Source organism: Rana temporaria, chromosome 3 (assembly GCF_905171775.1).
Source record: "Rana temporaria chromosome 3, aRanTem1.1, whole genome shotgun sequence".
In the NCBI taxonomy this organism is placed as follows: Eukaryota; Metazoa; Chordata; class Amphibia; order Anura; family Ranidae; genus Rana; species Rana temporaria.
Window position 1 is genome coordinate 316,728,543 of NC_053491.1, and position 14,058 is coordinate 316,742,600.

At 37.7% G+C, this 14,058-nt stretch overlaps 2 protein-coding genes across 22 annotated transcripts in view; both read left to right on the forward strand.

The window, feature by feature from the left end:
• Window positions 1–14,058, forward strand: part of LOC120932487 (protocadherin gamma-C5-like) — a 721,441-nt gene that overhangs the window by 356,539 nt on the left and 350,844 nt on the right. The window contains exon 1 of one of the 21 annotated variants that reach the window (XM_040344893.1): window positions 9,183–11,795. The exons of the other annotated variants lie outside the window; for them this stretch is intronic. Coding sequence (XP_040200827.1) covers window positions 9,348–11,795 — 2,448 coding nt within the window. The 5' untranslated portion in view covers window positions 9,183–9,347. Of the gene's footprint in view, window positions 1–9,182; window positions 11,796–14,058 lie in introns of those variants that run through there. 21 annotated transcript variants of the gene reach the window in all.
• LOC120932497 (protocadherin gamma-C5-like) lies at window positions 963–3,653 on the forward strand. Its single transcript, XM_040344946.1, is given in 2 exon segments — window positions 963–3,492; window positions 3,495–3,653. Coding segments are annotated over 2 exon segments (2,319 nt in total). The 5' UTR covers window positions 963–1,242; the 3' UTR covers window positions 3,564–3,653.

Here is a 14,058-nt window from a genome sequence, read left to right on the forward strand (position 1 = left end):
AAAATCCTCTAATCCACTATATTACAGTAGTTTATAATGTACAATGTGTGTGTTTCTGTAATATAAGTGCGGGGAAGAGAGCTCCGGCGGGTAACAGAAGTGCAGAGCGGCGCTATAACAAATGTATTTGGCACAATTATATTACAGAAACGCACACATTGTACATTATATACTACTGTAATAGAGGATTATAGGATTGTACAAGCATTTTAACTCAGTTCACACTGGGGATTCCTGACAGGCAGGGAGGGAGAGGGGGAGAGAAGACAGCACATTACATGGTAAGACCTACCCCGAAAATAAGCCCTACTGTGTCTTTTGTTGGCATAATTAATATAAGACCCGGGCTTATTTTCGGGGAAACACGGTATATATTGAACTATTTTTTCTCTCTTTTTGCACTGGTATTTGTTTTCACTTCAGTCTACACCAAGCACTGGACTATTTTTGTATGTAAGTTATATCAATCTATGTTAATGGATGTGTCAGCTGCTATAGACACCTACAAGCATAATTTCTTCCTTTATTTTTTACATAGTAAATAATCAAAGCTTACTTTACTAAATATGAACCAAAAGGGAACTAATTTGAATTGATTCAGGTGTATCGTTTTCATTTAGTTGTGATTTTTCTCTGTTAAGGACACTATTTTATATTACTGTATTATATTATAATACATTGTTTTACACATTTTGGGAGTGTTTTTCATATTTTTGAAAAATATTTTTCTCAAAAATACACATTTATGAAATAAAGATTTTAAACTTCTAGAGGCATTTGTATACATCTGTTTAACAAATATACATTCTTTGTGATGCATTTTTGTAAAAGTACTTTCTAACCATATTGGAAAAAAGATCATTGATCTAATTTCTAAATCATTCCTCCTCTGTACTTATAATTGTTCTCTTTAAAATATTTGTATGACTTGTCTGGTAAGATTGTAGTTATATCTGATGACCACATGAGGGCAGACATGTCATCTGTACATTTCATATAGCTTCTGCAATATATCTGCTCAAGTCATCTCTGCACTCTCTTATTCTCCTCCCCCTGGCTCAGTGATTCACCCTCCCATCGCTTCTCTCACACACAAAGGACTGCTTCGTTAGGGATCCTGAGGATGTTTTTGCTACATATGGATTATTTTAGCTATAAAACACATATGAATTTATAAACAACAGGCAGTGTGGATTATAAAGGATCTATGATACAGCAAATATCAAGGAAACATTGTAAGATATGGACATCAGAGACTGCTGTCTGTGTTGGAAATGGCAAGTAGCTTTCTCCCTTCTCCTTTGTAGCTGGGGCTGGGTCTCTGGGCAGCTTCGTTATTCTATTGTGGAGGAGTCTGATCCAGGGACATGGGTAGGAAATGTAGCTCAGGATCTGGGAATAAAACGTGCAGAGATTTCTCTGCGCAGATTACATTTATCATCTGTGAAATACCAAAAATATTTTACTATAAGTAGGGAAAATGGGGGTTTGGCTATTAATGACAGGATTGATAGAGAGCTTATGTGTGGATCCAGTGTGCATTGTGTGCTAAGTCTAGAGGTGGTTGCTGAAAACCCTTTAGAGTTTTTCAGCTTAGACATAGAGATTCAGGATATCAATGATAACTCCCCAATATTTTTATCTAATAAACGCAATATTGAGATTACAGAGTTAATTGCAAGTCCTGGTGATAGGTTTTCCTTAGATATTGCTAAGGATTTGGATGTGGGTATTAATGGTGTTAGTCAGTACATATTAAATACAAATCCTTATTTTTCATTGTCTGTAAAGAATCGTAAGGATGGCACTCTCATCCCTCAGCTGATATTAGAGAAGGTGTTAGATAGGGAGGAGAAACAAGAACACAATCTTATTCTCACTGCTATAGATGGCGGAGAACTGTCTAGATCAGGATCCTGTCATATCACAATAACAGTGTTAGATATTAATGATAATCGACCAGTCTTTGATCGACCAGTATACAAGATCAATCTAAGGGAAAATATCCCTTTAAATACGGTTATATTAACTTTAAATGCTTCAGATCTGGATGAGGGAGAAAATGGTGAAATACTGTATTATGTTGATGAACACACATCAGAATCTGCTAGAGAAAAATTTGCTCTGAATGAACAGAATGGTCAGATTTATATTAATGGATCTGTTGATTTTGAGGAAGTACATTTTTATGAAATTTCCATCAAAGCAGTAGACAAAGGACTCCCTAAACTGGAAGGTGACTGTGTGGTTCATATAGAAGTAGAAGATGTAAATGACAATTATCCTGAGATTTCTTTTGCTTCCATGGCAAATGAGATTCCAGAAAATGCTCCTTTGGCAACTACTGTTGGATTTATTATTGTGGTAGATAAGGATTCTGGGAAAAACGGAGAGATACAACTGGATGTAACTCCCAATATTCCATTTAAAATCAGATCTATAAAAAATCGTTATTTATTGGTCACTGATGGAATTTTGGATAAAGAAAAATTATCTCAATACTCTATAGAACTGACAGCTTCTGATTTAGGATCTCCAGTTTTGTCTAGCAAGACAACTGTCATTCTCAGGGTTTCTGATGTGAATGATAATGCACCAATATTTTTACAGTCTACTTATAATGCTTTTATTAAGGAAAGCAGTGACCCAGGAACTCTTCTGTGCACCGTGTCTGCTACTGATGCAGATGAGGGGGTTAACGCTGATCTGGTATACTCTGTAGTGGAAACCCAGATAGATGGATCATCTGTATCTTCTTTTGTTTACATAAATTCTAATAATGGTGATATATATGCTCAGCGTTCCTTTGACTATGAGCACATTCAGATTCTACAAATTACAATGAAAGTAGAGGATTCTGGATCTCCAAAGTTACTTTCTACTGTCCCTGTCTTTATATTCATATTGGATACAAATGACAATTCCCCCACCCTGTTGTACCCAGAACACTCTGAGGATCTCATTGTCCAAGAGAGGATTCCAAAATCTATAACTGCTGGATATCTGGTGACAAAACTGACTGCAGTTGATCTGGACTCCGGTCACAATGCCTGGTTGGCCTTTAACCTCATTGACCCTGGTAGTTCTTCTCTATTCCAAGTGTCTAAACATACAGGAGAGGTCAGGACTGTACGAGGATTTCAGGAAACAGAAAATACAGAGCAGCAAATTATCATTTCTATTATTGACCATGGGGATCCCCCATTATCTACTACTATTACTGTACTTGTAAGTATAGCAGATGATGTTGTAGTAGAAAGACCCAAATCTGGAGATTTCCTCAGAAATTCCAAACCCCCATCAGATATGACTTTATATTTAATTGTTTCTCTTGTGGCTATCAGTTTAGTTTCCCTTGTGACTTTCTTCATATTATTAGTGAAATGTCTAAGAAAGGAAAGTTATGGTTATAGCAGCAGTTGCTGTTATCTTAATGGATCTGAATCAAAATCATACATGGATCAGTATCAGCCAGCTCTTTTCCTGAACACAGATGGAACCCTAAAATACATGGAGGTCAGGATGGTTCCTCCAGGGGTACAAGGACAATGTTATCAAACTAATGTGCCCCCAGCCCCACAACAGCGGGATTCTGCTTTTCTTCAGGCTCTTGATTTTCCCCAGTTACGGGAACTAGTTAAAGACAACGATACTTGCTCAGATACAAGCTGTTTGAATGATCCAAACAAGGTGAGTTTTTCTGAAAACCTACAGTCTCCTAACATCTAACTGTTCAACATGACATATGGAAGATTTGGCAGCTGTGTAAACATGCATTTGGTACAGTATATGCTATCAAATGTGGTTAATCTTATTCTAAGCACTGGTTTTGTCAATTTATTAGTACACTTAATTGTATATACAGTATTACATATTTACCTGCTTTTAATTTTAATTTCTTAGGTCCGCTTACACTGTGGTGCATAGAACAAATGCATTTTTAATATGCATTTAAAGCTTAAAAAGGACTGTAAATAATAATAAATTTTCTGCCATTACCTTTCTTCCCCCGCTTTCTTACACAATCACGTCTTACTTTTCTATTTTGAGTTTTGAACAAAGCTGTTTTAGCTGAATTCACCCTCCCACTTCCTTGTTTGTTTGTTTTTTTTTGCTGAATTTCATGCCTATATTGTTTCTTCAGTGCCATGGCTTGTTTAGCTGACACACTGGTGTCGACCAGCAACTGGTGAATAAAGTAGTAACTGCCAACTCACGATGACCCTGAACTTCATTGACTAATAAATAGTGTTTTTTTAATTATAATTATTAAACATTTATTGCAGTGGCTGAATTTAATATTTGACATATAGATGGCAGGTCCTCTTGATGTTTAGTCTGCTCATATTTTGTCTGCCCTGGTTCCTCCTTTCCCCCTTACCAACATGGTAAAGACATTTAAAAAAAATTAAACTTTCTATTTTCATGGCATGCTTTTTTTAGACCCATTGCAATTTAGGGTTGATTATGGCTAATGGAAGTGGCCAATAGGGTGCAGTACATAGCTTCCTGAAAACATCACAGCACTCAGTACTTCTCTCAAAAGCACCCTCATCACTGATGTAATTAGTGTGATGGCTGTTGGGAGGAATTATGCAAATATAAAAATGCATTGGGATGGGCCAGGGACAGTAGGGCAGGGGAGGAAAGCATGAGATAATGCTGGATGTCATTAAGCCAGGAAACAAGACTGGCTCTCATCCAACTTGCTGCAGCTTTTAATGCAAACTATGAGAAGCTCACAGTGTGCATTGAAATCAGTGAGCGTGTGAGTTTTACACAAGTAATTTCTAGGGGCACTTCTTTTTCATGTGAAACTCTAAAGAGTATGAATCATGCCATGCCAGTCTTTTCTAGGGAAGTTGTGGCTACTAGAAACTGCAGTTAAAACAGGATTTTGAAATGAAAACCGAAGAAAAACACTAAAGAAAATTGTACTGCTTTTATAATATGTTAAATACTATATGTATTTACGTACAGTTTTATATTGCACATTCTGTCTAAAATGTAGAAAGTTAAACAAACACATTTACCTACAGTTATGTCAGTAAGACATTCTTTATTAGAATTGGAATTTGGCAATGATTTACGCTGAACTACTCCCACAGCATAAGGGTTAAATGCTCATTCTAAAGTTATTTTTAAAAGCACTTTTACTTACCTTATCCTTTGCTCCTGATTGTAGACAGGCCTTCAGGTTCCTCACTTAAAATGTTGGTCTACAGGTCTTGCATTGTACATAATGTGAGTGTTAGTGAGTGAATGTCAGACAGGGCACCAAAGAGACAATGGCGCACAGAGAGGAAAAGGCCTGTGGGAGTGAGGGAGAAGGTAAATACAAATGCATTTAATAGTACCCTAGACAAAAAATACTATTTTACTGCATGGGGGAGTCCCACTGCAAGGGTAGCTATGATGTTTTTCCATAGTTAAGCATTTAAGTTGCTTGACTGTGTTTCTAAAACATATATACTTTCTGAATGACTAATTATAAACATCTTTAAAAAAAATTTGAGATGTTATTTTTTTTTAAATAGATGTTTAAGTATACTAGTAGATAATTAAAAAAAAATCACAGTCTGTTTAGAGGGCAATGTCAAGTTCGTTAGCACATTTCAGATTACATTGGTAGTTTGCATAATACTTGCAAAACTATCCCTGCTGTTGATATTGTAGCCTTCCCATGGTTTACAAGGCTTGATGGTAACAGGCCTGTTGTATCCTCCCTTCTCATGTGTTGTTGGATGTTGTGGGACTGTATTCTATTTTTGTGTTTACCCGACTAAGATTCTGGAAATGTCATACATTCCCAGATCCAGGGTAGCATTTTCGGGGAAGGCAGATTAGCCCCTTTCTCCCTGTCAGTGTTCAGTGTCTTCTTTCTGTGTTTTTTCTTAAATAGGCATTTTAAGATTCAGTTACTTCCAGATGTTATATATTTATTTCTTATAGGTATGTACAACACAAAGATATGTGATCATGGTAAAGGCATAACTAATGTGATCGAAGAGAGCAAAAAAATTAAACTTGGCCTTAAGTTTGATTTAATTGCATTATTATTAAGAGCACATGGGAATCCTCTCTTGAACAGCAAAAGCTAAAATTTTGTGACTCGCTGATCGCTGCCATTACTAGTAAAAACATATATATTAATAAAAATGCTATAAAACTATCCCCTATTTTGTAGACACTATAACTTTTGCGCAAACCAATCAATAAACGCTTATTTCGATTTTTTATCAAAAATATGTAGAAGAATACGTATCCGCCAAAACTGAGGAAAATAAAAAAATATATATATTTTTGGAGATATTTATTATAGCAAAAGATAAAAATATAGATTTTTTTCAAAATTGTCACTCTATTATTGTTTATAGCGCAAAAAATAAAAACCGCAGAGGTGATCAAATACCACCAAAATAAAGCTCTATTTGTGAGAAAAAAAGGACGTCACTTTTGTTTGGAAGCCAAGTCACACAACCGCGCAATTGTGAGTTAAAGCGACACAGTGCCGAATCGCAAAAAGTGGCCTGGTCATTTAGCAACAAAATGATCCAGGGCTTAAAGCTGGGTTCCAATCACATTGTGCAATTTTTAAAAGTATGTTCTTTCATCATCGAATACAGTTTTACAACTAAGTTCACTTACTATGTACAAATCTGCCATCGATCTGCAGAGTTATTGTGTAAAGAGACTTATAAAATTCCTTTGCTGCAGTTCTCATTTTGCTTGTGGGCATGTGAAGCACACAAGCACTTACTTCCTGGACAGCGATGAAGAGCAGTGACCATCAAGGACCACCCGTCACGGCCCCATTCTCGCGCATTGTAACAGCAGCGCAGGGCCGTCAACCAATTGGGTTGCCATCACAATAGGCGTCATTGTCGGAAGTGCCCACCGGTGTGATGGCAATGAACAGTGCAGAACAGTGTATGAAGCCGGTAGATCAAGAATCCTGAATGGAGTAGTAGTGTGCTGAGGAGCCGAGGGAGATGACGACACAAACCGAGGTGATTCAGAAGGCAGATTTCGTGGGACCATATAGCAACAGGTATTTCCAGGTGAGTAAAAAAAAAAATTATCCAAATGTTTTTTTCAGGGTATTGAGGTTAAAGAGAGTGGGGAAGATATGCAGTAAACAGTAAGCTGAAGTCAGCTCCAGTTTTAGTGATGTGTTAGTGATGTGAATAATAAGTTCTTCGTACTTTATTCCAAGATAGACAAGTCTTGGACAATGCCATCAAATGTGAATGTGCATCCCTGGTGATTGACCACATATCCAGCACAGTTCCGAGGACCGTGGGAACCCCTTGTGAATTTTTACAGGGGTAGCATACCAGTGTGTAAGCAATTTGTAAGCTGTGTACTGGGACCGTGTACTAATGGAGCATTCATGTGCTAGTATGCATGCTTTCTTCCATTGTCTCTCAATTCAAGTTGTAAAGTGTGTTCCCACTTCTCCCTAGACCTGTCTGGAGTTTGGTATTTCACTTGTTGTAGCCAAGCATACAAGCCATGAATAAGCACTAATCTTGTGCGAAACGTCGGCTGTTTCCCTGTTCCTGTTTTATGATTTGGTGATGTATTTGCTGTTTATTTAAATAAAAGACAACCTGCACGGTTTTTGTAGTGCGGCTATCCATCTTTCATCTACCTTTCATGCTAGCCAAGCATACAACATGGAAGTAACCCTTTTAAACTCTGAACCCCACAGACATACTGTTTCTAGTGCAGGACGAGCTCTGGTGAAGCACTGCTTCCTCTGGTGACTAGTAAAGTAGCTACATATCTGAAGATATGTCCAAAAAGGAGCCATTGTACCTCACAATCTGCTTTCAAAGAAGAGTAGGTTTTGACTAGGCATGCCTGTACCCTGTGTATGACCAGTGCTTAAAAAGGCCAATTATGACTAGGTGGGAAATCGCGACTTAATTGTGACATACTTGATGTAATTGATCTTACTTGACTTGATTCTGATTTGCACAGGTACAGTATATGACAAGTATTTCTGAAGAAACAAATCTTCTTCCTGTTTCTGGTAAAAGTCTTTCCTTCATGTTTAGCCTGTATCTGTACATTATTATTATTATTATTATTATTACTATTATCATTATTAATATACACAATTTATATAGTGCCAACAGTTTACTTAGCGCTTTACAATGTAGAGGGGAGACAGCACAATTGGAGTACAGTTGAATACAGAAAGGGGCAGGAGGGCAATGCTTGTAGAGACTAGATTCTAAAGGGAGGGGGTGCTGGTACAAAAGGTAATAGATGTGGGAAATTATTTGATGGGGGTGTCTCAAGAACAGTTAGGTGGGTGAGGGATAGGTACATATCAGTTCTCACAAAATATATATATCTTTTTGTAAAAAAAAAATGTTGATATAGTGCTTTTTGTTTAGGTAATTAAAATCAATATTACTTTTAAAACGTGTACTTATTAGGGAGATTGTTTTCACCTGTCTTTAGGTCTACCTTTTTTTAAATGTATTGTGTAAACTCACCCTTGACTATTTGTTTTGCAAAAGTCTATCAATAGCAAGCAAAACTTCAATTTACAGTGAATTGAGATTGAGATACAAGACAATTCAATATAATTCTCTATAAGCTTTGTTATACACATTTCAATCCACCCCCTTAAACCTTCTTTGCTCTAATAATGACCCATCCATGCAAATGAATAGTGGGTCCCAATAAGCATCCCAGGCTCACAGGATTTGGTAGAAATGTGTATACCAGTACAACGAAGAATTAAGGTGGAAAGACTGACCAGGCCTGAAGGCACATAGAAATAAAACAAAGTTTCCAAATCAAAACCATGGCCTAAATGTAGTAATAATAATGATACACTTTTATTGATTAAGCGGTTCAAAACTACAAAGTTTACAACTATGTTTTGCTTAGCAAATGTTACATATTTGTAATGATCATAATATATAAATTATTACTCAGCAAGGATAGGTATTTAAAAATGCAAAAAATCCTGCCTTTTGGAAATAATTGCCTATTTACTTTTAAAACATGAAAGCTCCTGTGTGTGTTATGTAAGATTGCAGTTATGTTTAAAGGCCACAGGAGGGCAGACTTGTCATCCACACATTGTATTTAGGTACAGAAATATATCTGCTCAAACTAGCCCTGCACTCTCCTCCCCCTGGCTCAGTGATTCACCCTCCCATCTCCTCTCACACACAAAGGACTGCTTCGTTAGGGATCCTGAGGATGTTTTTGCTACATTTGGATTACTTTTGCTATAAAACACCTATGCATTTATAAACAACAGACAGTGTGGATTATAAAGGATCTATGATACAGCAAATATCAAGGAAACATTGTAAGATATGGACATCAGAGACTGCTGTCTGTGTTGGAAATGGCAAGTAGCTTTCTCCCTTCTCCTTTGTAGCTGGGGCTGGGTCTCTGGGCAGCTTCATTATTCTATTGTGGAGGAGTCTGATCCAGGGACATGGGTAGGGAATGTAGCTCAGGATCTGGGCATAAAACGTGCAGAGATTGCTCAGCGCAGATTACATTTATCATCTGAGAAATACCAAAAATATTTTACTGTAAATAAGGAAAATGGAGGCTTAATTGTTAATGACAGGATTGATAGAGAGATTCTGTGTGGAGCCATTGTGAGCTGTGTGTTGCGTTTAGAGGTGGTTGCTGAAAATCCTCTAGAGCATTCCAGGTTAGATATAGAGATTCAGGATATTAATGATAATTCCCCAATATTTGTATCTACTAAAAACATTATTGAGATTACAGAGTTAATTGCAAGTCCTGGTGACTGGTTTACTTTGGATATTGCTAAGGATTTGGATGTTGGTATTAATGGTGTTAGTCAGTACATATTAAATACAAATCCTTATTTCTCATTATCTGTAAAAAATCGCAAGGATGGCACTCTCATCCCTCAGCTGATATTAGAGAAGGTGTTAGATAGGGAGGAGAAACAAGAACACAATCTTATCCTCACTGCTATAGATGGTGGAGAACCGTCTAGATCAGGATCCTGTTATATCACAATAACAGTGTTAGATATTAATGATAATCGACCAGTCTTTGATCGGTCGGTGTATAAGATCAATCTAAGAGAAAATCTCCCTTTAAATACAGTTATATTAATTTTAAATGCAACCGATCTTGATGATGGGGTCAATAGTGAAATACTGTATTATGTTGACAAACACACATCAGAATTTGCTAGAGAAAGATTTGCTCTGAATGAACAGAATGGTCAGATTTATATTAATGGATCTGTAGATTTTGAAGAAGTACATTTTTATGAATTGTCAATCAAAGCAGTAGACAAAGGACTTCCTAAATTAGAAGGTGAATGTGTGGTTCATATAGAAATAGAAGATGTAAATGACAATTATCCTGAGATTTCTTTTGCTTCCATGGCAAATGAAATTCCAGAAAATGCTCCTGTGGGAACTGCTGTGGGATTTATTAATGTTGTAGACAACGATTCTGGGAAAAATGGAGAGATACAATTAAAATTATCTCCCAATATTCCATTTAAAATCAGAACTACTAAAGACCATTACTCATTGGTCACTGATGGGACTTTGGATAGAGAAAAAATATCCCAATACACTATAGAGCTGACAGCTTCTGATTTAGGATCTCCAGTTCTGTCCAATAAGATGACTGTTATTCTCAAGGTTTCTGATGTTAATGATAATGCACCAATATTTTTACAGTCTACTTATAATGCTTTTATAAAGGAAAACAGTGACCCAGTGACCCTTCTATGTACAGTGTCTGCTACTGATGCAGATGAGGGGGTTAACTCTGAGCTGGATTACTCTATAGTGGAGACCCAGATTGATGAGTCTTCTGTATCATCATATGTTTATATAAATTCTAATAATGGTGATATATATGCTCAGCGTTCCTTTGACTATGAGCACATACAGACTCTACAAATCACCATAAAAGTAGAGGATTCTGGATCCCCAAAGTTATTTTCTACTGTCCCTGTTTTTATATTCATATTGGATACAAATGACAACTCCCCCACCCTGCTGTATCCGGAGCACTCTGAGGATCTCATTGTCCAAGAGAGGATCCCAAAATCTACAACTGCTGGATATCTGGTGACAAAACTGACTGCAGTGGATCTGGACTCTGGTCACAATGCCTGGTTGGCCTTTAACCTAATAGATCCTGGCAGCTCTTCACCGTTCCAGGTGTTTAAACATACAGGAGAGGTCAGGACTGTACGAGGATTTCAAGAAATAGAGGCTACAGAACAGCAAATTGTCATCTCTATTAGTGATCATGGGGATCCCCCATTATCTGCTACTGTTACTGTACTTGTAAACATAGCAGATGAGGTTGTAGTAGAAAGACCAAAACCTGGAGATTTCCTCAGAAATTCCAAACCACCATCAGATATGACTTTATATTTAATTGTTTCTCTTGTGGCTATCAGTTTAGTTTCCCTTGTAACATTCATTATATTGTTAGTAAAATGTCTGAGAAAGGAAAGTTATGGTTATAGCAGCAGTTGCTGTTATCTGAGTGGATCTGAATCTAAATCATACATGGATCAGTATCAGCCGGCTCTTTTCCTGAACACAGACGGAACCCTAAAATACATGGAAGTCAGGATGGTTCCTCCAGGGGGACAAGGGCAATGTTATCAAACAAATGTACCCCCAGCCTCACAACAGCGGGATTCAGCTTTTTTGCAAGCTATGGATTTTCCCCAGCTACGGGATCTAGTTAAAGACAGCGATACCTCTTCAGATACAAGCTGTTTGAATGATCCAAACAAGGTAAGTTATTCCCTAAACCTACAGCTTCTTATCTCCTATTTTTTTAACATTATAATTCAAAGGTTTTAGATTTGGCAGCTGGATGATTATGTAGTTGCTGCAGTGCAATGCTAACATATTTCTTTATATACATATATATATCACATATTTGCCTGTCTTAGTTTTGTGCTATATTAGTATCCACTTACACTCTGGTACACAAAACAAATTATTTTTTAACAAGCCTGTAAAGCTTAATGAGGACGATTCGCCAGTAATTGCACTTTCTGGCATTCCCTCCATTTTCCCTGTTTCATACACAATCACATCCAATTTTCATTTTTTGTGATTTTAAATATAGTTGCTTTGGTTGGATTCATCCTCCCACTTTCTTGTTTTCTCCCAGGTAAGAGTACAGTATCCTTGGGTCACCCACAGCCTCCTGGGATATGCACATCACACACCCCAGAAGGCTGCAGGCAGTAAGTTCAGAAGTATTGAGACTAGATTGCTGAAGTATGGAACGATTTCATGCCCACATTGTTTTTTTAAGGATATTGCTTTCTTACTGGTTGCCAAAGCTTTTTTTTTTTTATGTGAACTGGTGCTGATGTTGATCATCAACTAGTATATTAATAGATTGCCAGTGACATCTAAACATGCATTAGCATGAGATACAGAGCCACATTGTCGTGACTGGGCAGGGGGGGCGGCTTTGAGAGTCTGGAAGTAACCATCAACTCCAGATGGATTCAAGCTGGTAGCACAAGGAAGCACAAGGAAAATGTGGGCTGCGAGGAAGACATTACTGTACTTCATGGACTAATAAGTAGTGTTTTTTTTTATTATTATAATACATGAGCATCAAAAAACTGCACTAATAACCTCAAAATTAAACAAAAAATAGGCAGCAGCTGGCGTGCGATACACAGAGCAAAAAAAAATATATATATATATAAAACAAAGCAGCGCCACAGAACCCCCAATCACAAAAGCTTAACAGGATGTGATATGAATCAAGTCCATAACCAAAAAAATTATAAATAAATCAGCATAGATCTCCGTTAGGTACAGTTCATGCACATATGGAATCCTGGAAATTCACACCACCAAAGTGACAGGTAATGACATATTGAAGTGATCCCTCCACCAGAAATGTGAGGCCGCTTACCAGAGGGCAAGCTTTCTATGCAGTCGGCTATAGCCCAGCCGCGGCCTTTGTGGACTCACAGGATCCAAGGGGGAGACAGGTCCCAGGAAAAACGCACTAGGTACGATCTCAGGCTCATCCAAAAATGGAAATGAAAAAGAAGGTGCAATTATGCTATGGTGCACCTTCTTTTTCATTTCCATTTTTGGATGAGCCTGAGATCGTACCTAGTGCGTTTTTCCTGGGACCTGTCTCCCCCTTGGATCCTGTGAGTCCACAAAGGCCGCGGCTGGGCTATAGCCGACTGCATAGAAAGCTTGCCCTCTGGTAAGCGGCCTCACATTTCTGGTGGAGGGATCACTTCAATATGTCATTACCTGTCACTTTGGTGGTGTGAATTTCCAGGATTCCATATGTGCATGAACTGTACCTAACGGAGATCTATGCTGATTTATTTATAATTTTTTGGGTTATGGACTTGATTCATATCACATCCTGTTAAGCTTTTGTGATTGGGGGTTCTGTGGCGCGGCTTTGTTTCATCTATTGGAGTGCTTGAAATAATATTTGACATATAGGTGGCAGGTTCTCTTGACGTCTATAAACACACTATATTGTGACACAAGTTGCCAAACAGTAACACCTTTAAAATGGATGCTCAGCAAGGACCTCATAAGGTCCATGTGTGGCACATCAGGAGTTAACTCAGCTGGCTTCCAACACTCAGTGCTGCTTGTCAAGAGACTGAAGAAATCTCTAAAGCAACAAAATGGAATAGCAGAGGACATATCTAAGTGCATTAAAAAAAAAACTCACACTTAACGATAAAAATAATTGGCAACTCACATTTGGCTCATGCACAGTAGGAAACAGACTGTGAAACTGCAAGGCTGTTTTCCCTAGTGAGGATGCCAGCGCCTGCACCTGAAGCCAATGGACACATCTACTAGGGGTGCTGACATCGCAGGATACCTGGACAGGTACAGTAAGTGTCCTTATATTAAAAGTCAGAAGCTATAATATTTGATTTGGTTTCTATGCAGAGTTGCCTTATTTAAGTTAAGCTATCCAACAAAACCACATAGTCTGCAGTGTATTTGAAAATGAACCACACTGCCCAGGTTTTATAAAAGC